Source organism: Choloepus didactylus, chromosome 15 (genome assembly GCF_015220235.1).
Source record: "Choloepus didactylus isolate mChoDid1 chromosome 15, mChoDid1.pri, whole genome shotgun sequence".
NCBI classification, from domain to species: domain Eukaryota; kingdom Metazoa; phylum Chordata; class Mammalia; order Pilosa; family Megalonychidae; genus Choloepus; species Choloepus didactylus.
The window spans coordinates 37,986,600-38,013,627 of NC_051321.1; the positions used below are offsets into that span (position 1 = coordinate 37,986,600).

Genomic DNA, 27,028 nt, shown 5'->3' on the forward strand with positions numbered 1-27,028 from the left:
GATCTTTTCAAAACACAAATTTAATCATGTCACTGGCTTCCCATTGCTCTCAGGATTGAAAACTAAAATCCTCAACCTGACTTTTAGGTCCCCACATGCACTGCCTACCTCACCATTTTTATCCAAGGTATGCCTCATTCTGCTCTCCAACCACAGTGGCCTTTTTCCAATTTCTGGGAGGTGTCCAGCTAATTCCTGTTGCAAGACTCCTGCATTTGTTTTCCTTCTGCCTGGGATACTCTTTACCCACCTCTTCCCTGGATAACTTCTAATCATTCTTCAAATCTTATTGTAAAGGTCACTTTTTCAGGGAAGACTTCCCTGGACCCCTTTTACTTTCATTTGGTAGCACTTATCACAATTGTAATTAATAATTTGTTTTCTATCTATTTAATGTGTTTGCTTCCCTAGTCAGTAATCTCAATCATATCTATATATGTTTCCCAATTTAGCCCAGCGACTTATGTAGACAATAATTGTTGATGTATAAATTTATGAACAAATGAATGAAGAGTTGAATGATGTATGATGATAAAGATGATATTACATGTTTTTAAAACAAATGTGCTAGATACAAATATGTGTTATCTTTAAAATGATAATATTGAAAAGGAAATATATTTATTCCAACAAATTATTCATAACATTTTAGTAGATTTTGATATTTGGGATGATCCTAGACCTAGTCTACAAGCCACACAAGAAAGTATCTTTTCTGTTGTTCCTTAGATTTTATAAAACATTTTATCATATTCTTTATTCATAAAACTTAGTTTAGGGTGATTTCAGAGACACTATGTTCTAAGGCAGCACTGTCCGTCCAATAGAACCTTCTGCAATGATGGAAATACTTTATATCTGTATTGTCCAATATGGGAGTCGCCAACCATATGTGACATTGAGCACTTGAAATGTGATTGATACAACTACAGGACAAATTTTTTAATTTTCTTTAAATTTAAAGAACCATATTTGGCTACTGGCTATCAAATTGGACAGTGCGGCTCCATAGCCATTGCCAAAAGACATATGCCAGGAATCTTACTAGTATTAGTGTATAACCATAACAAATGGCTACTTTGCATATATAAAATGAACTCTGTGTAAAATAAATCAGTGATACTATCATAAAGATTTTCAGATGCTAGTGACTGCTCTTTAAATACTCATACCTTTCATTTAAAAAATGTCAAGGGCGGGGCAAGATGGCAGACTGGTGAGCTGTAAGTTTTAGTTACTCCTCCAGGAAAGTAGGTAAAAAGACAGGAACTGCGTGGACTGGACACCACAGAGCAATCTGTCTTTGGGCATACTTCATACAACACTCATGAAAACGTGGAACTGCTGAGATCAGCGAAATCTGTAAGTTTTTGCGGCCAGGGGACCCGCGCCCCTCCCTGCCAGGCTCAGTCCCATGGGAGGAGGGGCTGTCAGCTCCGGGAAGGAGAAGGGAGAACTGCAGTGGCTGCTCTTATTGGAAACTCATTCTACTGATTCAAACTCCAACCATAGATAGACTGAGACCAGACACCAGAGACTCTGAGAGCAGCCAGCCCAGCAGAGAGGAGACAGGCATAGAAAAAAAACAACACGAAAAACTCCAAAATAAAAGCAGAGGATTTTTGGAGTTCTGGTGAACACAGAAAGGGGAAGGGCGGAGCTCAGGCCTTGAGGCGCATATGCAAATCCCGAAGCAAAGCTGATCTCTCTGCCCTGTGGACCTTTCCTTAATGGCCCTGGTTGCTTTGTCTAATAGCATTTCAATAACCCATTAGATCTCTGAGGAGGGCCGTTTTTTTTTTTGTTGTTTTGTTTTGTTTTTGTTTTTTTTTAAATCCTTTTTTCTTTTTCTAAAACAATTACTCTAAGAAGCCCAATACAGAAAGCTTCAAAGAATTGCAATTTGGGCACGTCAAGTCAAGAGCAGAACTAAGAGAGCTCTGAGACAAAAGGCAATAATCCAGTGGCTGAGAAAATTCACTAAACAACACAACTTCCCAAGAAAAGGGGGGTGTCCGCTCACAGCCACCATCCTGGTGGACAGGAAACACTCCTGCCCATCGCCAGCCCCATAGCCCAGAGCTGCCCCACACAACCCAGTGTGACGGAAGTGCTTCAAATAACAGGCACACACCACAAAACTGGGCGTGGACATTAGCCTTCCCTGCAACCTCAGCTGAATGTCCCAGAGCTGGGAAGGTGGAGCAGTGTGAATTAACAAAGCCCCATTCAGCCATCATTTGAGCAGACTGGGAGCCTCCCTATACAGCCCAGCAGCCCAGAACTGCCCTGGGGGGACGGCACTCACCTGTGACATAGCACAGTCATCCCTCAACAGAGGACCCGGGGTGCACAGCCTGGAAGAGGGGCCCACTTGCAAGTCTCAGGAGCCATACGCCAATACCAAAGACTTGTGGGTCAGTGGCAGAGACAAACTGTGGCAGGACTGAACTGAAGGATTAGACTATTGCAGCAGCTTTAAAACTCTAGGATCATCAGGGAGATTTGATTGTTAGGGCCACCCCCCCTCCCCGACTGCCAAGAAACACGCCCCACATACAGGGCAGGCAACACCAACTACACACGCAAGCTTGGTACACCAATTGGGCCCAACAAGACTCACTCCCCCACTCAGCAAAAAGGCTAAGCAGGGGAGAACTGGCTTGTGGAGAACAGGTGGCTCGTGGACGCCACCTGCTGGTTAGTTAGAGAAAGTGTACTCCACGAAGCTGTAGATCTGATAAATTAGAGATAAGGACTTCAATAGGTCTACAAACCCTAAAAGAACCCTATCAAGTTCAGCAAATGCCACGAGGCCAAAAACAACAGAAAATTATAAAGCATATGAAAAAACCAGACGATATGGATAACCCAAGCCCAAGCACCCAAATCAAAAGACCAGAAGAGACACAGCACCTAGAGCAGCTACTCAAAGAACTAAAGATGAACAATGAGACCATAGTACGGGATATGAAGGAAATCAAGAAGAACCTAGAAGAGCATAAAGAAGACATCGCAAGACTAAATAAAAAAATGGATGATCTTATGGAAATTAAAGAAACTGTTGACCAAATTAAAAAGATTCTGGACACTCATAGTACAAGACTAGAGGAAGTTGAACAACGAATCAGTGACCTGGAAGATGACAGAATGGAAAATGAAAGCATAAAAGAAAGAATGGGGAAAAAAATTGAAAAACTCGAAATGGACCTCAGGGATATGATAGATAATATGAAACGTCCGAATATAAGACTCATTGGTGTCCCAGAAGGGGAAGAAAAGGGTAAAGGTCTAGGAAGAGTATTCAAAGAAATTGTTGGGGAAAACTTCCCAAATCTTCTAAACAACATAAATACACAAATCATAAATGCTCAGCGAACTCCAAATAGAATAAATACAAAAAAACCCACTCCAAGACATATACTGATCACACTGTCAAACATAGAAGAGAAGGAGCAAGTTCTGAAAGCAGCAAGAGAAAAGCAATTCACCACATACAAAGGAAACAGCATAAGACTAAGTAGTGACTACTCAGCAGCCACCATGGAGGCAAAAGGCAGTGGCACGATATATTTAAAATTCTGAGTGAGAGGAATTTCCAGCCAAGAATACTTTATCCAGCAAAGCTCTCCTTCAAATTTGAGGGAGAGCTTAAATTTTTCACAGACAAAGAAATGCTGAGAGAATTTGCTAACAAGAGACCTGCCCTACTGGAGATACTAAAGGGAGCCCTACAGACAGAGAAACAAAGAAAGGACAGAGAGACTTGGAGAAAGGTTCAGTACTAAAGAGATTCGGTATGGGTACAATAAAGGATATTAATAGAGAGAGGGAAAAATATGGCAAACATAAACCAAAGGATAAGATGGCCGATTCAAGAAATGCCTTCACGGTTTTAACGTTGAATGTAAATGGATTAAACTCCCCAATTAAAAGATATAGATTCGCAGAATGGATCAAAAAAAATGAACCATCAATATGTTGCATACAAGAGACTCATCTTAGACACAGGGACACAAAGAAACTGAAAGTGAAAGGATGGAAAAAAATATTTCATGCAAGCTACAGCCAAAAGAAAGCAGGTGTAGCAATATTAATCTCAGATAAAATAGACTTCAAATGCAGGGATGTTTTGAGAGACAAAGAAGGCCACTACATACTAATAAAAGGGGCAATTCAGCAAGAAGAAATAACAATCGTAAATGTCTATGCACCCAATCAAGGTGCCACAAAATACATGAGAGAAACACTGGCAAAACTAAAGGAAGCAATTGATGTTTCCACAATAATTGTGGGAGACTTCAACACATCACTCTCTCCTATAGATAGATCAACCAGACAGAAGACCAATAAGGAAATTGAAAACCTAAACAATCTGATAAATGAATTAGATTTAACAGACATCTACAGGACATTACATCCCAAATCACCAGGATACACATACTTTTCTAGTGCTCACGGAACTTTCTCCAGAATAGATCATATGCTGGGACATAAAACAAGCCTCAATAAATTTAAAAAGATTGAAATTATTCAAAGCACATTCTCTGACCACAATGGAATACAATTAGAAGTCAATAACCATCAGAGACTTAGAAAATTCACAAATACCTGGAGGTTAAACAACACACTCCTAAACAATCAGTGGGTTAAAGAAGAAATAGCAAGAGAAATTGCTAAATATATAGAGACGAATGAAAATGAGAACACAACATACCAAAACCTATGGGATGCAGCAAAAGCAGTGCTAAGGGGGAAATTTATAGCACTAAACACATATATTAAAAAGGAAGAAAGAGCCAAAATCAAAGAACTAATGGATCAACTGAAGAAGCTAGAAAATGAACAGCAAACCAATCCTAAACCAAGTACAAGAAAAGAAATAACAAGGATTAAAGCAGAAATAAATGACATAGAGAACAAAAAAACAATAGAGAGGATAAATATCACCAAAAGTTGGTTCTTTGAGAAGATCAACAAGATTGACAAGCCCCTAGCTAGACTGACAAAATCAAAAAGAGAGAAGACCCATATAAACAAAATAATGAATGAAAAAGGTGACATAACTGCAGATACTGAAGAAATTAAAAAAATTATAAGAGGATATTATGAACAATTGTATGGCAACAAACTGGATAATGTAGAAGAAATGGACAATTTCCTGGAAACATATGAACAACCTAGACTGACCAGAGAAGAAATAGAAGACCTCAACCAACCCATCACAAGCAAAGAGATCCAATCAGTCATCAAAAATCTTCCCACAAATAAATGCCCAGGGCCAGATGGCTTCACAGGGGAATTCTACCAAACTTTCCAGAAAGAACTGACACCAATCTTACTCAAACTCTTTCAAAACATTGAAGAAAATGGAACACTACCTAACTCATTTTATGAAGCTAACATCAATCTAATACCAAAACCAGGCAAAGATGCTACAAAAAGGAAAACTACCGGCCAATCTCCCTAATGAATATAGATGCAAAAATCCTCAACAAAATACTTGCAAATCGAATCCAAAGACACATTAAAAAAATCATACACCATTACCAAGTGGGGTTCATTCCAGGCATGCAAGGATGGTTCAACATAAGAAAAACAATCAATGTATTACAACACATTAAAAACTCGAAAGGGAAAAATCAATTGATCATCTCAATAGATGCTGAAAAAGCATTTGACAAAATCCAACATCCCTTTTTGATAAAAACACTTCAAAAGGTAGGAATTGAAGGAAACTTCCTCAACATGATAAAGAGCATATATGAAAAACCCACAGCCAGGATAGTACTCAATGGTGAGAGACTGAAAGCCTTCCCTCTAAGATCAGGAACAAGACAAGGATGCCCGCTGTCACCACTGTTATTCAACATTGTGCTGGAAGTGCTAGCCAGGGCAATCCGGCAAGACAAAGAAATAAAAGGCATCCAAATTGGAAAAGAAGAAGTAAAACTGTCATTGTTTGCAGATGATATGATCTTATATCTAGAAAACCCTGAGAAATCAACGATACACCTACTAGAGCTAATAAACAAATTTAGCAAAGTAGCGGGATACAAGATTAATGCACATAAGTCAGTAATGATTCTATATGCTAGAAATGAACAAACTGAAGAGACACTCAAGAAAAAGATACCGTTTTCAATAGCAACTAAAAAAATCAAGTACCTAGGAATAAACTAAACCAAAGATGTAAAAGACCTATACAAAGAAAACTACATAACTCTACTAAAAGAAATAGAAGGGGACCTTAAAAGATGGAAAAATATTCCATGTTCATGGATAGGAAGGCTAAATGTCATTAAGATGTCAATTCTACCCAAACTCATCTACAGATTCAATGCAATCCCAATCAAAATTCCAACAACCTACTTTGCAGACTTGGAAAAGCTAGTTATCAAATTTATTTGGGAAGGGAAGATGCCTCGAATTGCTAAAGACACTCTAAAAAAGAAAAACGAAGTGGGAGGACTTACACTCCCTGGCTTTGAAGCTTATTATAAAGCCACAGTTGCCAAAACAGCATGGTACTGGCACAAAGATAGACATATAGATCAATGGAATCGAACTGAGAATTCGGAGATAGACCCTCAGATCTATGGCCGACTGATCTTTGATAAGGCCCCCGAAGTCACCGAACTGAGCCATAATGGTCTTTTCAACAAATGGGGCTGGGAGAGTTGGATATCCATATCCAAAAGAATGAAAGAGGACCCCTACCTCACCCCCTACACAAAAATTAACTCAAAATGGACCAAAGATCTCAATATAAAAGAAAGTACCATAAAACTCCTAGAAGATAATGTTGGAAAACATCTTCAAGACCTTGTATTAGGAGGCCACTTCCTAGACTTTACACCCAAAGCACAAGCAACAAAAGAGAAAATAGATAAATGGGAACTCCTCAAGCTTAGAAGTTTCTGCACCTCAAAGGAATTTCTCAAAAAGGTAAAGAGGCAGCCAACTCAATGGGAAAAAATTTTTGGAAACCATGTATCTGACAAAAGACTGATATCTTGCATATACAAAGAAATCCTACAACTCAATGACAATAGTACAGACAGCCCAATTATAAAATGGGCAAAAGATATGAAAAGACAGTTCTCTGAAGAGGAAATACAAATGGCCAAGAAACACATGAAAAAATGTTCAGCTTCACTAGCTATTAGAGAGATGCAAATTAAGACCACAATGAGATACCATCTAACACCGGTTAGAATGGCTGCCATTAAACAAACAGGAAACTACAAATGCTGGAAGGGATGTGGAGAAATTGGAACTCTTATTCATTGTTGGTGGGACTGTATAATGGTTCAGCCACTCTGGAAGTCAGTCTGGCAGTTCCTTAGAAAACTAGATATAGAGCTACCATTCGATCCAGCGATTGCACTTCTCGGTATATACCCGGAAGATCGGAAAGCAGTGACACGAACAGATATCTGCACGCCAATGTTCATAGCAGCATTATTCACAATTGCCAAGAGATGGAAACAACCCAAATGTCCTTCAACAGATGAGTGGATAAATAAAATGTGGTATATACACACGATGGAATACTACGCGGCAGTAAGAAGGAACGATCTGGTGAAACATATGACAACATGGATGAACCTTGAAGACATAATGCTGAGCGAAATAAGCCAGGCACAAAAAGAGAAATATTATATGCTACCACTAATGTGAACTTTGAAAAATGTAAAACAAATGGTTTATAATGTAGAATGTAGGGGAACTAGCAGTAGAGAGCAATTAAGGAAGGGGGAACAATAATCCAAGAAGAACAGATAAGCTATTTAACGTTCTGGGGATGCCCAGAAATGACTATGGTCTGTTAATTTCTGATGGATGTAGTAGGAACAAGTTCACTGAAATGTTGCTATATTATGTAACTTTCTTGGGGTAAAGTAGGAACATGTTGGAAGTTAAGCAGTTATCTTAGGTTAGCTGTATTTTTCTTACTCCCTTGTTATGGTCTCTTTGAAATGTTCTTTTATTGTATGTTTGTTTTCTTTTTAACTTTTTTTTTCATACAGTTGATTTAAAAAAGAAGGGAAAGTTAAAAAGAAAAAAGAAAAAAGAAAAAAGACAAACAAGGAAAAAAAAAAAAAGATGTAGTGCCCCCTTGAGGAGCCTGTGGAGCATGCAGGGGTATTCGCCTACCCCACCTCCATGGTTGCTAACATGACCACAGACATAGGGGACTGGTGGTTTGATGGGTTGAGCCCTCTACCATAAGTTTTATCCTTGGGAAGACGGTTGTTGCAAAGGAGAGTCTAGGCCTCCCTGTATTTGTGCCTAAGAGTCTCCTCCTGAAAGCCTCTTTGTTGCTCAGATGTGGCCCTCTCTCTCTGGCTAAGCCAACTTGAAAGGTGAAATCACTGCCCTCCCCCCTACGTGGGATCAGACACCCAGGGAAGTGAATCTCCCTGGCAACGTGGAATATGACTCCCGGGGAGGAATGTAGACCCGGCATCGTGGGATGGAGAACATCTTCTTGACCAAAAGGGGGATGTGAAAGGAAATGAAATAAGCTTCAGTGGCAGAGAGATTCCAAAACGAGCCGAGAGATCACTCTGGTGGGCACTCTTACGCACACTTTAGACAACCTTTTTTAGGTTCTAAAGAATTGGGGTAGCTGGTGGTGGATACCTGAAACTATTAAACTACAACCCAGAACCCATGAATCTCGAAGACAGTTGTATAAAAATGTAGCTTATGAGGGGTTACAATGGGATTGGGAAAGCCATAAGGACCAAACTCCACTTTGTCTAGTTTATGGATGGATGTGTAGAAAAGTAGGGGAAGGAAACAAACAGACAAAGGTACCCAGTGTTCTTTTTTACTTCAATTGCTCTTTTTCACTCTAATTATTATTCTTGTTATTTTTGTGTGTGTGCTAATGAAGGTGTCAGGGATTGATTTAGGTGATGAATGTACAACTATGTAATGGTACTGTAAACAATCGAAAGTACAATTTGTTTTGTATGACTGCGTGGTATGTGAATATATCTCAATAAAATGACAATTAAAAAAAAAAAAAAAAAAGTCAAAAATCTATTCCTTTTTGCCAGGCCAACAGAACAATACAGAAGCACAAGAAACTTGAAGAAGACCACTGCGAAAGAGGAATGGACACCCATGGCCACAAGTATTCACTGGGAACACAGAGTTCAAGTCTGTCATGGATTTTGCCTCTTAGGCAGTCCCCTCTCCAATGATGCAATACTGAACGTGTGAAAAGGTCAAATCAAGAAGGCAACAGTATACTTTTGGAACTGGTAAACAAATAGCAGAACTAAGATGTCATAAGGCTTCAACTGTGAGTGAAGTTTTGCCAAGAGAACTGACATCACTCTTAGCATTAAAAGGCAAGAGGCTATCGATGTTCCATGCCGATAAAGGGACTACTGTACACAGCTCCACTGTGTCAAACTTGGGTGGCAAAAGAATGCCAGTGTGATACCCAGGCCACTACTCTATTCAGCAAGTGATCTGGGGCAGGGGGCAAAAGTTTTGGTGGCCTGGCATATGCCTCCATCTTTCCAGACTCACAGTTCACGATTTTTAAATACAAGAGAATACTCTTCAGCGCATGTGTTCTAGGACCTCCGCGGTTAACTTCTAGATAGGTTGCCGTCCACGTGTAGATTCATGCTCAATAGCAGACTGACATCATCTGGGCCCTTTGTAGATTTATTTACTGTGATTTCAATTGAATTTAAAAAACGGTATATTTACCATATACATTTAAATTCGCTTCATGCTTTTTAATGTACAAATTAAATAATGACTATATTTCAGGTACTTATGAGATATTTGTGTCTTTGAAATTTTGCTTTAATGAATGGGAAAGCAGAATTAAATCTCAGAGCAGAGTTAATGAACATAATGGGTTTGAAGGATCCTAACTAGCTCTTCAAATGTGGAAATTTCCCAAGAAATCTGTCCATCCATGAACAAATTTCAAATTACTATATTTGACATATGTGTGTGTTCTCTGAGTCCTTTTTCACTGATTTTGCTGCTTTCCTTAATATATTCAGAGATAAGGAACAAGTCTTCTTTACAATCTTTGGCTTCCAAAGTGCATTCTATAGAGTTGCATAATAAATATTATTATTTTGTGGTAGTGGTAATAAGGGAGTAAGAAGAGCAGAATGCAACGTTGTGACTCACTCATGGAGAAATGAGTAAGAGGTAGAGACAGTACTAGAATGTAGACTACCAAGTAGTATAACAGTTCTCAATGTGGTGAATAAAGCATTTGTTTCTGTTTGTGTATCTTAGTTTGCTGAACAATCATAAGGCAATTCTCTTGCCACCACTAATTGATTCAAGGCATTCCCTCTTCCAGAGTGAGCATCTATTTCTCCTAATAGCTAGATACTCCCCTTATCCAATGGATATTAACTTGTTCCTGGGCTGCCAGATTGTCAACTACTCCCGGATGCTCTGATTTACCTTAAGCTCCCTCCCTTCACAAACTACCCCTCTCCCCCTTCCCTCCCAGACACACAAGGATTTGAATTACCTTAACATTTTCTGGCAATGGCTTATTCTGCGTCAGCCCCACAGCGATCAAAGCTATCACAGCCAGGATAAAGGAGAACCCAAGGATGACCAGGAGATTTTTGGAACAAAATCTCTTCACACTAGAATCTAAGACCAAAAGCAGAAGATAAAATATTAATAAGAAATCAACAAACACTGATTTTCCTTCTCTTTCTGTCTGGCTGTATTCAGGCTGTCTGGAGACATCAAAGATATATAAAAGCCAGTCTTTATCCATGAAGCACTTTACAAAGTAATTGGAAAATAATTTGAGAATAAAAGGGTTTGTACCAAGACTGAGTTAGTGGCTATGGCAAGGAGAATGGGCAGAACTAGATGACTGGAATGAGGGGAGGAAAGAGCCCCAAATTGGCAGTTTTTTTAATAGGACATTTATAGCTATTAAGGCACAAATAACAGCCAACAATAGTCTTCCTCATTTTTTAAATGCACCACAAAACATATAAGGCCTTAAAGAGTAAGTCCTTAAACATCACAGTCTCGCCACTCCATGACATTTCTTGGCTTAACACACCCCTTACATTAAAACCACTTAACTGGTAAGGAATTGGTAAAAACCTTACCAACATTTCAGGTCATCATTCTGGTTTTTTGTTTGTTTGTTCATTTTTTTAAATTCAGTTTTATTGAGATGTATTCACATACCATACAGTCATTCATGGTGTACAATCAACTGTTCACAGTACCTTCTTATAGTTGTGCATTCATCACCCCAATCTATTTTTGAACATTTTCTTTACACCAGAAAGAATCAGAATCAGAATAAAAAAATAAAAATAAAAAAAAGAACACCCAAATCACCACCCCCCATCCCACCCTACTTTTCATTTAGGTTTTGTCCCCATTTACTCATCCATCCATACACTGGATAAAGGGAGTGTGATCCACAGGGTTTTCACAATCACACTGTCACCCTTGTAAGCGACCTTGTTATACAGTCGTCTTCAAGAGTCAAGGCTACTGGGTTAGAATTTGGTAGCTTCAAGTATTTACTTCTAGCTATTCCAGTATATTAAAACCTAAAAAGTGTTACCTATATAGTGCATAAGTATGCCACCAGAGTGACTTCTCGACTCTGTCTGAAATCTCTCAGCCACTGAAGCTTTATCTCGTTTCCTTTCGCATCCCCCTTTTGGTCAAGAAGATGTTCTCAATCCCATAATGCCAGGTCCAGATTCATCCCCAGGAGTCATATCCTGAGTTGCCAGGGAAATTTACATCCCTGGGAGTCAGGTCCCACATAGGAAGGAGGGCAGCGAGATCACCTACCAAGGTGGCTTAGTTAGAGAGAGAGGGCCACACTGAGCAACAAAGAGGCACTCAGGGGGAGACTCTTAGGCACAATTATAAGCAGGTTTAGCCTCTCCTTGCAGCAACAAGCTTCATAGGGGCAAGCCCCAAGACAGAGGGTTCAGTACATCAAGCCATCAGTCCCCAATGTTTGTGAGAACATCAGCAACAATCCAGGTGAGGAAATCCAACACCTCTGCATTCTCCCCTAGCTCTTCAGGGGGACCCCAAATATATATTTTTATTCTCCACCAAAATTACTGTTGCTATTTCATTCTAATCTATACAGACCTACCATAGCTCACTTCCTAGTCAAAGTTCCATGTAATTGTAGTGTTTGAAAAAACTGACTGTAGAAGTTATATTGTTTAGAAAATATAGATCCTATACCAAATACACATCTCTTTCCTTGGTCTCACATGGAAGTTGAAGTTTGAACACAGTCAGTTTCAACCTTTACCCTTTGGCCCAATTTGCTCTAGTCTTAACCAGATCTGCTTTATTCATATCTCTAATTGAAGTCTGGGATCTATTTCAGCTTTTTTTTTTTTTAACAGTTGCTGTATGCGTTTATACTGATATTCACATCTGCCGAGCTCTAGCTCTGAGTTTCAGGTGTAACACAGATACCCAATGTTCCAGAGACCAATCAGGTTACACATTGAGGTATCAACATCTCAGAGTTTGGAGACAGCCATTACAATTCAGGAATAGATTTGACTGCTGTAAGAGCTTACAATCTAGGGACCATTACAATAATCATTTCCCTGTTAGGCTGTGCTCTAAGATTCAATTCTGAATTTACACATTGTAGTTAGTTCATATCGGTGAGGCATTATGGGGTTTGCCTTTGTTTCTGGAGTACTTCACTCAAAATGCTGTCTACAGGATCCATCCACCTCGTTGCATGTCTCACAGCTTCACTCCTTCTTGTAGTTGCTCAATATTCCATTGTATGCATACACCACAGTTCACCATTTTGTTCTTCAGTCACTGTACCCTTAGACCACCTCCACCCACTGCAAATCATGAATACTGCCTCCATAAACACCAATGTGCAAATGTCCATTCATGTCTCTATCAGGTTGCAGGACTTTATGGCCCCAACATACTTAGCTTTTTGTGGAAGCACCACAGTGACCTCCAGAAATGCTATACATTCTGCCTCCCCATCAACAGTAAATAGATACATCCCTCTCTCCATGTTTTCTCCAGCACTTTTACCCTATTTATATTTTTCCTACAATTCTGTAGAGATATACACACATAACATACAATTATCCACAGTGTACAGTTGTTCACAGTATCACCATATAGTTGTACACTTATCACCACAGTCAGCACTTGAACATATTGATTACTACAAAAAAAAATTGGGGGGGGAGGGATAATAAAAAAGATAATAATAAAAAGAAAAATAAAGTATTATACAATACAATACATTAGTAAGGACAGAAAATAACACCACTACCAAGAAACCCATATCCCTCCCTTATATCCCCCTCTCATACACATTTAACTTTGGTATATTGTCTTTGTTACATTTAATGGAAGCATATTACAATGTTACTATTGACCATAGACTCCAATTTGCTTTGATTATGTTTTTTCCCAAATACCATCCCTTTTTCAACACTCTGCATGGTTGACATTCATTTGTTCTCCCACATGTGAGAATATTTTTATATTTGTATATTTAGCAACAATCATTGGCCACTCCAGTTTTTGCCAAGTTATACAGTCCCAGTCTTCATCACCTATCTTTACCTCTGGTGTCATACATTCCCCTATCCCACCTCTTTCAGCTTTACTTACAGACATCTTTGTTCCATATATCTACAATATTGTTCTACCATTACACAGTATTATGCTATCTATTTCTGGATCTATACAGTCAATCCTGCTGAACAATTCTGTAGTCTTGCAGCATCAAATGCCTGATCTCTACCCACTTTCTATCTCCTGGTAGCCTGTGTTATCAGCTTTTAATTCTCAAAGTTTGCTCATTAGTGTTATTTCATATTAGTGAGATCATACAGTATTTGTCATTTTGTTTCTGGCTAACTTCACTCAACATAATGTCCTCAAGTTTCCTCCACGTTATTATATGTTCCATGTTTTTGTTCTGTCTTACAGCTGCAGAATATTCCATCATGTGTATATACTACAGTTTGTTTGTCCACTCATCTGTTGATGGAAATTTGGGCTGCTTTCATGTCTTGGCAATCGTGAATAATGCTGCAATAAACATCAGTTTACAAATGTCCATTTGTGTCTTAGCTTTCAGTTCCTTTGAGTATACACCTAAAAATGGAATAGCTGGGTCATATGGCAAATCTATACTTAGTTTCCTGAGGAACCTCCACACTGTCTTCCAGAGTGGTTGCACCATTCTACATTCCCACTAGCAATGAAAAAGTGTGCCTCTTTCTCTATCATTCTGTTTTTGATCTCACCCTGTTGTGGGCCATATAAAAACCCCTAGAACAGACTTATATAAAGGGCAAATGTTACTTTGATCAGATGCAGACAAAGCATTTAGCAGAGATGAACAGGAAATGGAATGGTTGCCCCATTCCCTCCATTCTGACAACCTCCCTCCTCTTCCTCTCTCAATTCCCGAAACCATCCGCATTCCTCTGCTGCCTTTTGCTTTTTTCTTGGGCTTTGGGGAGGAAGGATAAGGTAAAATAATGCAAAGGCATATGGAGGAGTAACAGTAACTTTTATTTATTGCTGGTGAGAATGGGAAAATTGTATAGCCACTTCAGAAGAAGTTCAGCAATTTCTTACAAAGTAAAACATAGGCTTACCATAAGGTCCAGCAATCATGCTCCTAGATAATTATCCAAGGTGTCCACACTAAATCATGCTCATGAATGTTTATAGCAGCTTTATTCATAATTGTCAATTTTGGAAGCAACCAAGATATCCTTCAATAGGCAAATAAACTGTGGTACATCCATACAATTGAATATTATTCTTTGATAAAAAGAAATGAGCTATCAAGCTATAAAAAGAAGTGGAGGAACCTTAAATGCATATTGCTAAATGAAAGAAGCCAGCCTGAAAAGGCTATATACTGTATGATTCTAACTATATGACATTCTGGAAAAGGAAAAAATTATAGAGACAGTAAAAAGATCAGTGGTTGTCAGGGGTTCAGGAGGAGGGAGAAAGGGATAAATAGGGGTGCACATGACTTTTTTAAGCAGTCAAACTATTCTGTATGATACTGTAATGGTGGATGCATGACTATGCATTTGTTAAAATACACAGAACCATACAACACAAAGAGTGAATCCTAATGTAAGCTATGGACTTTAGTTGATAAAAACGAATCAAATTTGGCTCATCAATTGTTACAAATGTACCACACTAATCAAGATGTTAACAGGGGAAACTGGGGTGGGAGTCAGTGTGGGAGAATGGGTTTATGGGAACCCACTGTACTTTCAGCACAATTTTTCTGTAAATCTAAAACTTCTCTAAATAAAATCTAATAAAATTTACAAAAAGAAACATGGAAATGAGATGAATTCTCCAGAATAGTTTGTGCGTCTTTAAGGACAGGGTGTAGGATTAAACCAGCTGAAACAGGAGCCTGAGTCTCCTGTTCCTCTTTCTCTTGTGGTCCGCAGCAGATGGCTAGACCTTGAAATGACAGCTCCTCCTCAAGCTCTTGAGCAGAAGCTTAGACTTAATTCAAAGGACTGGAACTGTGCGGGTTCCCAGTCTGCATCAAATGCCAGAATCTCAAACCAGTATTTATCTATCAAACCCAACAGCACAAAATTTAGGAGAAAAAAATGTTTTAGCAACACTATTATCTATTGCTTCCAAACAGAAGACTAACAGCATTGACATATAGCACTTCCCCCTTCCTCCTTCCTAAAAGAAACCCAATTTTGCTCAAGGAAAACCGAGAAGTTTTACTAGTCAGTACAATTGACTAGATCAAATTGTTTCCAATTTCTAATGCACCACACTTGGACTAAGCTTGGCTTGTCATATAGAGACTCAAACAGCAAACCTGCAAGCACTGGTGAATAAACATCAGTGCAGCACTGTGGTCCTTCCTGTGATTACATAACCCCATGGTGGAACCAATCCCTGAACCTCAGGAGACCGGTCCTAATCTGGCCTTGCTATTCCCCCTACTCCCTGGTCAAAGTCTCTGCAGCATCTCTGCCATCTCCCTTCCCCTTCATCATGGGGTTGTTCTTGGTGAGACATATTTAGATTATTTTACACACTCAGGGGCTTTTTAGGGCCTTTCTCAGTCTCTTTCTCAGGACCCTTAGACTTGATATCCACTTCACATCTGATCATCTACAATAGCCTTTTCTGGTGTTCCCCACCCATTCTGATTCCCTTCCTTACCAGATTCCATCCTTCATGTGGCTTCAGAAATCTTCTGTTAATTGGCATACTCAGGGCTCTTCCTGATCAAGAACTTTGGTAGCTTCCTACTGCTTGCCAGAGGAAAGCAACACTGGTCTACATAGATCTCTTGACCCTTCAGAAACTCAAGTCCTTCCCTGTCTCACCACTCCCACAAGCAGATCTGTTTGTGTCCAAGATCATAATGTCTGACATTATGACCACTAGAATGTAAGCCTGCATTCTCCCTGAGTCTTTTTTTTTTTTTTTTCTTCTGGCTTGCTCATTGCTATATCCCTAGTCAAATGAATGTTTTTGGTCTTCTCTGGATTTTTTGAACAAGAGATTTCCTTCACTTGGAATTCCATTCTCTGTTTCTCCACCAAATCTTTTTCCTTGTCTCCCTCAAAATCAAGTTCAAAAGGAGGCTATTTCTCCTGCATGTGCTTCAAAGCTCAAGTATTCCAGTACTTTCTTTATGTGATACCTCTAGACACTTACGGGTATTGCCATATAGTTGGTTTGTTTGGAGTTTTTCAGTTTGGGAGTTCTATCATAGTTGTTGGGGGAGGGGCTATGCTTCATTCTTTTAAATCACTCAGAAATTATTTATTGAGTGCATTTTCTTATGTGCCATACCTGCCCTAAGCTTTGAGGCTATAGCAGTGAACAAAAGAGATAAATGCCCTCACATTCATGTGATTACATTCTAGGTTGGAGGAAAACAATAAACATATAAATAGATGAAATTTATAGTATGTCACATTAATGTAAGTTCTAAAGAGGGGAAGAAAGCAGGGAAGGTGAAAAGGAAGCATGGGATGATTAGGGAAGAATTCTCTGAGGTAATATTGAGTAACAGAGTCAAAGGAGTAGGGAGAAAGCATGCATATTTTGGGGGCAAGAGCATTCCAGGCAAAGAGAATGGCAAGTACAATGGCCCTGAGGCAGGACAGAGTCTGGCACAGAGGCCAATGTGGCTGGAAGAGTGATGTGGAGAGAGTAGTGAGAGATGAGGTTAGAGTGGTAACTGGGCGCCTTGCTCGTAGAAACTTGTCTTATTTCCAGAATCATTTGTATAATCTATGTGTGCCTTAGGGGTCAACAAGAAACCATCAGGGCCCTGATATAGTCCCTGGAGAGTAAGGGCACAGCCTTTCAGGGCAGCACATCCCCACCTCTTGTGGCGATCGGGTGCTGAGTCCATCCCAAAGAGGTCAGGAGGCCATAGGACAACCAGCTAGCCAAGTGCAGACAAAGAAGAGCTTGTACCAAAAAGGGCTTGGCTGACTAGTCCAATATGAGTAAACACCATCATGTGGGATAGTCTTCTCCATATCTTCTGGTATTCTTGGATTCTCAGCATAGCAGGATAGTCTTTGCCGAGACAGTATCATCAGGAGGGATCACAGAGTCAGCAGTCACCAGGATTCACCAGCAGAAAGCCAAATTCCACAGGTTTCTGGGGAGTGGTTCAATCCAGAACAGAGTCTAGAAAAGTTCACCTTTGCTTAACTCTCTAACCTCTGTTACATCATCTGCAAAATAGGAGTCATAATAGTACCTACTTCATACGGTTGCTATGAAGATCCAATAAGCTAATATATAAAAGGCTACACTTAAGTAGCTCTTACTGTGTGCCAGGTTCTGCTCTTAGCACTTTAAATATACCAACTCATTTAACCCTCACTACAATCCTGAAAGGTAGATGTACTATTATTATCATCATTATTCTTACTTTACAGGCAAGGAAACTGAATCACAGAGGTTAAAAAACTTATCCAAATGTACACAGATGTAAATGTTAGATCCAGAAATTAGGCATGGACAGTTTGGCTCCAGAGTCCAGGCATTTAACTACCACTCTATACTACACCATATGACTGAAGCTCAGTACAGTGGGGGGACGAGGTGCCAATGCTTTATGTGAGAGTCAATGCCATCATCCAAAATTAGTGGCTGACTTTGAGAATTTGGCTGGAGGGTGGGGGTCTGGACTGTTGTCACTGATGACACCAGACAATGTTGCACCTTTTAAAATCATGAAGTCTTTGGTCCCTGGCAGTCAGAAGCTTACAGATAAGTGGCAGAAGCTAGACTTTGATTCTTGTGGAGGTTAAAGGACTTGCCCAGGGTCACATATCTTGTAAATGGCAGAGCAGGAATTTGAACCAAGACTCTCATCTCCACCCAACCAGCACCCTGTATTAGAGATGTGTAGAAATCATTCAGCTTCATTCCTTCACAGCTGACCCAATGCAAAAGAACTCGCTGAAAGTTCTGTTAAAATAGAAAGATTTTATTCTACTTCATACCTCAATGCTACCCCAATAAATCAATCCAGAGTCAAGCTCAAGGATAAAACAGTTTAATGTAGTGGTTTTTTTTCTTGCCTATTGTTTGAAGTCAAGTAAATCAGTACAAATATCACTCAATAAATTAAAAATGCTAAAAATAAACTTAAAGTCCTCAATGACTTTAGTCAGTTAGTTAAAGGGGGAAAAGAACAAAGAAAGGGGAGGGAAAATAAGATGAACCCAGGTTTAGGAGAAACAAGCAAGAAGACTGAGCCAGAGAATAAGAGGACAGGGGAAAGAAGGAAATGACAACAGAAAACCATAGGCTCAAAGAGTTCTGAGGAGCAAGGTAACTGAGTAAACAACACGTGCCCTGTTCTATTGATCTCTTGAACCACAAACCTCAGAGGAAGTTACTGGGCTTTTATTTATGTTTTATATCTACTTTTTGAAATTTTAATTAGCTGGTTATTGTCAGTCCATAACTCCTTAGTTAGGAGGGTATTTATCCCAACAAAATTGCCTGGCTGCTACTGAGTCGACTCCTCAGAGACTCACACTGGGCTGGAAGAGCCCATCCAGCGACACCCAGACAGTGGAGGTAGGGTGGGAATGCAGAGCAAGCTCTTCCTGCAAACCAGATTCTGCCAGCCCAGGTTCTTTATCCTACAGTTCTTGCTGTGGGGTGTGCCCTTCGTAGATTCGCAGAACCCAAATGACTTTGGACTTGGTCATGCCTGACTCGAAAAATGTTAATGATTGCAAAAATCAAGTGCCCAGAGAGGCCCTGAGTGTGGGAAATAAGGAAGCAAAGGAGTCCCCTGCCCTCGCTCTCCTCCTCCTCACTTCCTTCCACCCTCTCTTCTGGCCTCCCCTGAAGTCTTTTGCATGGAGCACAATAGGCCTTTGTGGTCAACATGGAATCCCATGTTTAAGCATGCGGTTGGCAGGGGGGGAGGGTTTTTTCCGGCAAAGTGATGTCACTGAAATTGCAGACAGGAATTCCCTGTGTCTCAGCCAACAAGCATAACAATTTCATGTATTGACTGTCTCTGCAATAAGCATATTGCTTCCATGAAATGAATCTTCTTCCACATTTGGAATTGAGGAACTGGTCCCTGGGGACTCTACCACTTTCTCAAAGCAGCTGCATTTGTCCAAAAGTCTTGGTTATTTGCAGATGGTGAGAAAGACTGCGAAAATCTGCACTGGCCTTGCATCTCCAGTATGACAGAGGGAACTAACACGGGTCACTTCACCTTCTACATATTGCATTAATAAATTCTCTCTTTTCTACCTCTTCATTTTTGAAACCCATGAGGTACAAAATCCAGAAGCTGAATACAAATTTTTCTGAAGCAAAATACATCATAAACAAAGTAAAATGACAAACTGGGGAAAATGTTTGCAACAACTATGAAATAGTCTGGCCTTTTACACATATAAAGAGTAATTAAAAATCATTAAGAATAAAAATGAAAAGTAAACAAAAGAAAACAAAAAAATTAAAATTAAAAAATCAAAAATAAAATATCATTAATAAAATGATCTACCCCCGGTAGAAAAATGGGCAAAGAATATGAACAGGAAATTCAAAGAATAAGAAATACATTTTCTCAACATATTAAATGTATTGTAAATATCCTTCAGGAAATGTAAATTAAAAAATAATGACGTATCTTTTCTCAGTTCTAAGAATAGTAAAGTTTTTTAAAATTTTGATATATAATATTCACTACACACTAATTAGAATGGTCAAAATTAAAAATACTGACAATACCAAGTGTTGGCAAGGATGTGGAACAACTGGAACTCTCATGCATTGCTGATAGGAATGTAAAGTGTCACAACCACTTTGGAAAATAGTTTGGCAATTTTTTGTGATGCTAAAAAGATACTTGCCATATGAACTAACTGCCTCATATTTAAATGTTTACCCAAGAAAAATGAAGACATGTCCATGTAAAAACCTGTACCTAAATATTTCTATTAGCTTTATTCATAATCACCAAAAACTCAAAACAACTCAAATGTTCCTCAATTGGTGAATATATACAACTTGTGGTACACTCTACAGTGGAATTTTACATAGATGATAAAAAAGGAATATACCATTGATAAATACAATTCCATGAATGAATCTCAAATGTATCATGCTAAGTGAAAAGAGACAGATTCAAAAGGTTATATACTGTATGATTCCATCTGACATTCTGGAAAAGGCAAAACTGTAAGGACAGAAATCAGATCAGTTGGCAGAGATGCAAGATAAGGATAGCAGATTGACTACAAAAGGCCACAAGAGAACTTTCTCTGTATCTTGATTGTGGTGGTGATTACATGAGTACACAAATTTGACAAAATTTCTAGAACTGTACACTTAAACAGGATGAATTTTACTGTAAATTCAATAAAGAAATTCAATTTATTGACAAGGATGTGAGAAAACAAGTGCTTCTCACATGTTGGTGGGACTAAAAATTGTCCAACCTCTTGAGGGTGGGATTTAACAATATCTATCAAAGAGTAAAGCATATACATCTTTTGATCCAAGAATTCTAGTTCTAGAAATTTAATCAGCTGATGTATTCACAACTGTGTGAAAAGATGCATGTACAGAGATGTTCAGCAGCATTATTTGTAATAGCAAATGACTAAAAATCAATAAGTTCCATCAACTGGCGTCTGGATACATAAATTCTAGTACTCATACATAGTACTATGCAGGCATGAAAAAGATTGAGATTGCTCTGAAAAAGTCTCCAAAACATTTCATTTTGTGAGAAGCAAGATGTAGAATGATGTATATAGCATGTTCCCACTGGTTAAAGGCATCAGTATCTCTAGGTGGGTATAGATGAAACTTAAAAGTAGTTGCCTTTGAAGAAAGGGCCTGGGGCTCTACAGCAGAAGAATTTGTTAGGGGTCCCCGAGACCACTCCAGGTTTGATATTCACAGGATCATCATATAATTTTGGTGGTTTGGAGCTGTGTATACCCCAGAAAAACATGTTCTTAAACATAATCCATTCCTGTAGATGTGAACTCATTGTAAATAGGGTCTTTTGATGGGGTTACTTAGTTACCCCATCAAAAGACCCTACTTACAATAACCTGTGGTCCACCTCAATCAGGATGGATCTTAACCCTATTTCTGGAGTCCTTTATAAGCAAAATGAAATTCAGACAGATAGACAGAAAGCCACAGGAAGCAAGAAGCTGAAATTCAATGGAACATCGACGTGAACAGATAGGCCAGAAGAGGTGGCCATATGCATTGCCATGTGACAGAGGAACCAAGGACCAAGGATCACCAGCAGCCAGCCCCAGAACACCTGACTTCAGGAAGAAAGCATTGCCTTGATGATGCCTTTATTTGTACTTTTTCCAGCCTCAAAACCATGAGCTAATAAATTCCCATTATTTAAGCCAGACCATTGCATGTTATTTGCTTGAGCAGCCAAGGAAAACTGAAACAGTTGTACATATAGCTATGATTTATTACAGTGAAAGGATACAAGGCAAAACCAGCAAAGGGAAATGGTGAATAGGGTAAAGTCTAGCGGAAACAAATCTCAAGCTTCCAAGGTCTTCTCCCAGTGGAGTTAACAGAGGGCATGTTTAATTCCCCCAGTAACAAGTGTGAAATGTTGTCTACCAAGGAAGCTCACCAGAGACGCAGCACCCACAGCTTTCACTTGGGGGCTGGTCACATAGGCACCCTCTTCTAGCACTCACCAAAATTCTAGCATTGCAGAAGGAAATCAGGCGCCTAGCATAAACCACACTGCCTGCACAAAAAATCCTGGCACAGCAAGCCATCCCCATCAGTTCCCAGACACCAGTCAAGGGCCAACCCTGCAAGGAGGCGCCTCCAAGGATAGCAGTCTTAGGCCAGACATGTCAACTCCCTTCTGCACAGAATGATTCTTAAAATATTTTACCATGTAATTTTCTCACTCCCTTCCTCCCTTCTTTCCCTTCCCCCCCACCACTACTCTCCTTTCCCTTCCTTCCTTCCTTCCTTAATTCTCTGAGAAATTTTAAATTCTTAATAGAAATTCTTGAAAACCCAAAGGCTTTGATTTGAGGAGGAAACATAGAGGATTTCCAGTTTGGACTAACATGGGTGGGTACGGGTAAATCAGAATCTGTGTGTTGGTAGTACGATATTGACTTTGCCTACTCTCTGCCCACTCTGCCCCTTTGCCACTCTGCCATACACTCACCAACTTGATTAGCTGACACAGCCACGTCTAGGTGCCCACTCATTCATTCTTTCAAGATCGCTGTCATCTCTTCCTTACTCTATGAGGCAAAACTGTCAGGTCTCACTTGGTCAAAACTTGGATGGATTCAATGTTTTCTGAGGAAAATTTGTCACTTCCCTTCAGGCACCTCTGTTGTTACATATCAGTATAAGAGGGAACAGCCCTCTGGATAAGATATGGTAAAGCTTCTAAGTGTCCAGGTTAATTTTGTCACAGATCATCTGCTATCTAAGCAGCAGTCTCTCTCTTCAACCATCAACACAGTTTCTGAACTTTAGATACTTAAATGAGAACTCAATTTGAAATTGATTAGTGTTTTAGTTTCCTTGGCTGCTCAAGCAAATAACACGCAATGGGTTGGCTTAAACAATGGGAATTTATTCGCTCACGGTTTTGAGGCTAGGAAAGTCTAAATCAAGGCATCATCAAGGCAATGCTTTCTTCCCTAAACTGGCATTCTGGGGCTGGATGCCAGTGATTCTTGATCCTGGGCTCCTCTGTCTCATGGAAATACATGCAGCAGCCTCTCCTGGCCTCTTCCTTCTCTTGTGGGTTCAGCTGACCTTCAGCTTCTTGCTTCCCATGGCTTTCTCTCTATCCATCTGAATTTCATTCTACTTACAAAGGACTCCAGTAATAGTATTAAGACCCATCATGATTGAAGTGGGCCACAGCTTAATGGAAGTAACTCCATCCAAAGTTCCTGCTTACAATGAGTTCACACCCATAGGAATGGAATAAGTTTAAGAACATGTTTTTCTCGAGTATATTGCTCTAAACCACCACAATCAGTACCTAGTTTTTATCAAGTGTGACAGATACAACTGATATCTCAGAAAGACAACCGAAGCATCTTCTATGTTTGTATCTGAGAATATTTTCCACACTAATTTAGTGAAGAGGAAGGCAGAAGGAGTTAGAGAAATGTGCCAGGACCTTGGAGACAGGAGTGTCATCCAAGATTAACACTAGTAAGACCAACACATAACATATTAGAATAGTTCTTACTGAAATCACTCACCCTAAAAAACAAAAACCAACTGAACAAAAAAAAGTTTTCAGTCTTGTGACTTGAGCATTCCCTCAAATCTAAGATATGCCTAAGAAATTGGTGTCCTAATTAACTTTGTACCCTGAATGAAGAAAGACTGTGTTAATATGGTGGAGGTGGATTATTTGCATAGAGTAAAAAGGCAAGTAAAAGTTTGTTTGTGTGGCTCTAGCATGATCTGAGGGGAGAAGGTGCCTTGACCTGTGGATTCAAGTATGCCACCTCCCTGAAAGTGCTCTCCCCATAGTAATGAAGAATGCCCCCTCTAAGAAAATCATTCTAATTCCCTCCACTCTGATTTCATGTTCACCAAGCTATCTTTTCATGCTGATTTTTCTAAAATGGGCTAGTCATTATTAATCAATAAATGGATATTATGCCTTATGCACCCATTATTTGCATGTTTGGCCACATAGAATTCTTAATCTTTTTATTCCACGAGGTGAAACAGATTACCTATAAGACATGGGTTCCTGGTATAATGAGAGGCAATGCAGAGAACACAAAACCATATGGACAGTACAATATGTGCACTTCTTGCTCACACCCAGGCTGTCTGCTTTCTCATTTGCTCCTGCTTACAGAGGTAGGAAAGGTGAACCCGAAGAGGAAGCAGACTTGGGGTGGGGGGAAAGTGGACAAGAGTGATTCCACATGCTTTCTCTCCTTTGGATTTGCAGTAATATCCTGAGTGGAGGTAAAAGTGTCTTCACCTCAGCAAAATCTCAGGGTACCACACAGAGTGAAGCACACATTATGGTACTTGGAAATGATTGCTAAAATAGTTGGAATTCTTAACAGAAATTTCAGAAAACCCAAAAGCTTTGGGGAATACATGAGTTGAAAAAGAAAAAATTTACTCTACCTTCTGTGAAAGTCATTGTTACCTAGAACTGACATCTGGGAATGACTAATTGGTAGATCCATCTTTAGGAATGTGATAGCGAACCTTGGATAACAAAGACCCTATTGGATCCAGCCTCCACCCATCCTCTCTGGATTGGGTAGGGATAAACCACTTCCTCTCTTCTTAGAGCTTTATTTATGGAGTTCATATATTCCACTTTTCTTGCCTTCAGCTCTCTCCCTCCAGCATCCCCAGTTCTTATAATTTGACTTCTTTTAACTTGTTTTTTACCTCCTGCTCTATGTGCATTCCTAAATTCCACCTCCTCACAATCCACTAACTTCTTGACCCACAGAATCTGGGTTCTGTTCCCTCCGTTCCACTGAAGTCACTCACAAAAATATCACCAATCCCTTCCTAGTGTCAAACCCAATGGACATTTCAGTACTTACATTTCCTGTAAAATTTGACACTGTTGACTTCTTACTACTTAAATTCCTTTCTTGGCTGCTATGCCACCATACTCTTCTAGATTTCCTCCTCCTTCTCTGACCTCTTCTTTGCTGGCTCCTCTTTCTCCTCATGCCCTTTAAATATGGGTTTTCCACAACAATCCATCTTAGGCCTTGGCTCACTTCATATATATGAACACAATCCTTGTATGTTCCACAGCCAAACTTGCCATGTCTAAAACTTAACTTTCTTTCCTCTGTTAAACTAATCTTTCTGCATAATCTGTCTGCTCAGTGAAGGTCACTACCCTCCCCCAACTCTTCCTGGACTCTTCCTTCTCCCTCAAATGAAACACCAAGTTCTGCTGACTCTATCCACTAACTCTGTCTCAAATACATTCATTTCAATCTTTATTTCTTGCCTGGACTCTTACAGAAACTTCTATAGAGGCTTCCCCACCTCTAGGTTCTTCTCATTCCAATCCATCCTGCACTTTGAAGTTAGAGTGATTATTCTAAAAATGTAAATCCAATTACGTGACCCCCATTAATGCGAACTTCTTCAATGATGCCCAAATCCCACAGCATAAAACCCAAACTCTAACAACAGTTTTAAGACCATGGTAACTGTCTCAGCTTGCCACGCTGCTAGGACAAATACCACTCAATGGGTTGGCTTAACAACAGAAATTTATTGGCTCAGTTTTGGAGGCTCCAAAATCAAAGCATTGGTGAGGAAATGCTTTCTCTCCAAAGTCTGGAGTGTTCTAACACTGGTTTGCCATGAATGATCCTTTGCATTTCTTAATTTGCCTCTTCTCACATGCGCTCTCTCACTCCCAGTGTCTGCCTTCAGGTTTCTGCTAACTTTTGGCCTCTGGATCCTCCCTGTGGCTTTCTCTGACTGTGTCCAAATTTCTTTTGCTTAAAAAGGACTGCACTAATATGGATTAAAGCCCACTCTGATTCAGTTGGGCCACACCTTACCAAAAAATATCATCGTCGAAAGGTCCCACTTGTACATTAGTTCACGCCCACAGGAACGCAGATTAAGACCGAGAACGTGTCTTTTGTTGGGGTACATAATTCAACCCCCCCCACTAACCATCCAACCACACATCCAGTTATAGTTTAAGGTTTAGTCTCCAAATGGGACATTCTTTTCATATCCTTATGCCTTGGACAATGCTCCTGCTTCTTTCCTCTGCCTGGAGCACTCTTCTTTCCTCTTTTCTTTATCTAAATAACTCCAACCTATAAGGAACTGAGGCTCAGGATAATGTTTGTTACCTCTTCCAGGAAGTTTTCTCTGAAAGCATCTTGCCCCTCCTCTAATGATGGATTTGATAGCCTATCCTCCTTTGCATCCCTCTCTTATAACACTCCCATAATGCCACATGTACTTTAACCTGTCAGTTTCCTCTGTAAGACTGAGCATGTTGAAAACAAGGTATACTTACAGCTCTCCCTTCCAGCAAAGGGTCTGCCCTATAGCAGGGCTCCATATATGTCAATTGAATAAATGAATGGACACGATTGATTTAAATTTTTAGTATACAATGTTTTTAATTAAAAAGAGGGGATTTATTTGATTGGAATTGACTTCAACCTGTTTTCCAAATGTGTTTTAACTTCTCAACTTCATAGTTTTGACTCTCTTTAGTAAGCTTCCAGGCAACTTCAACTTCAGTTTGCATTTATTGAAGGAAACATGGGGACAGATGTTTGGACAGTACAGACCAAATATGGATTCCAGAGCTTAGTCATAAACTCCATGGCATATTTTCTCACTGAGTTACCAAGAATAATAGACTCAGATACTAAGTTCATAACTGAATGTACTATGCACTCAGCTGGCTATTTCT

At 39.6% G+C, this 27,028-nt stretch overlaps 1 protein-coding gene and 1 long non-coding RNA gene across 6 annotated transcripts in view; one reads left to right on the plus strand and one right to left on the minus strand.

The window, feature by feature from the left end:
• LOC119510273 overlaps positions 1-27,028 on the plus strand; it is a 145,262-nt gene that overhangs the window by 101,390 nt on the left and 16,844 nt on the right. The gene's annotated exons all lie outside the window — the stretch shown is intronic.
• The window catches only part of ENTPD1 (ectonucleoside triphosphate diphosphohydrolase 1), a 211,352-nt gene that overhangs the window by 49,029 nt on the left and 135,295 nt on the right, over positions 1-27,028 (minus strand). For 4 of the 5 annotated variants that reach the window (XM_037804508.1, XM_037804506.1, XM_037804505.1 and 1 more), the window contains exon 2: positions 10,532-10,659. The exons of the other annotated variant lie outside the window; for it this stretch is intronic. Coding sequence is in view for 3 of the 4 variants with exons in the window: in XM_037804506.1 (XP_037660434.1) it covers positions 10,532-10,659 (128 nt within the window). In the remaining variant the exon portion in view is untranslated. The remainder of the gene's footprint in view (positions 1-10,531; positions 10,660-27,028) is intronic. 5 annotated transcript variants of the gene reach the window in all.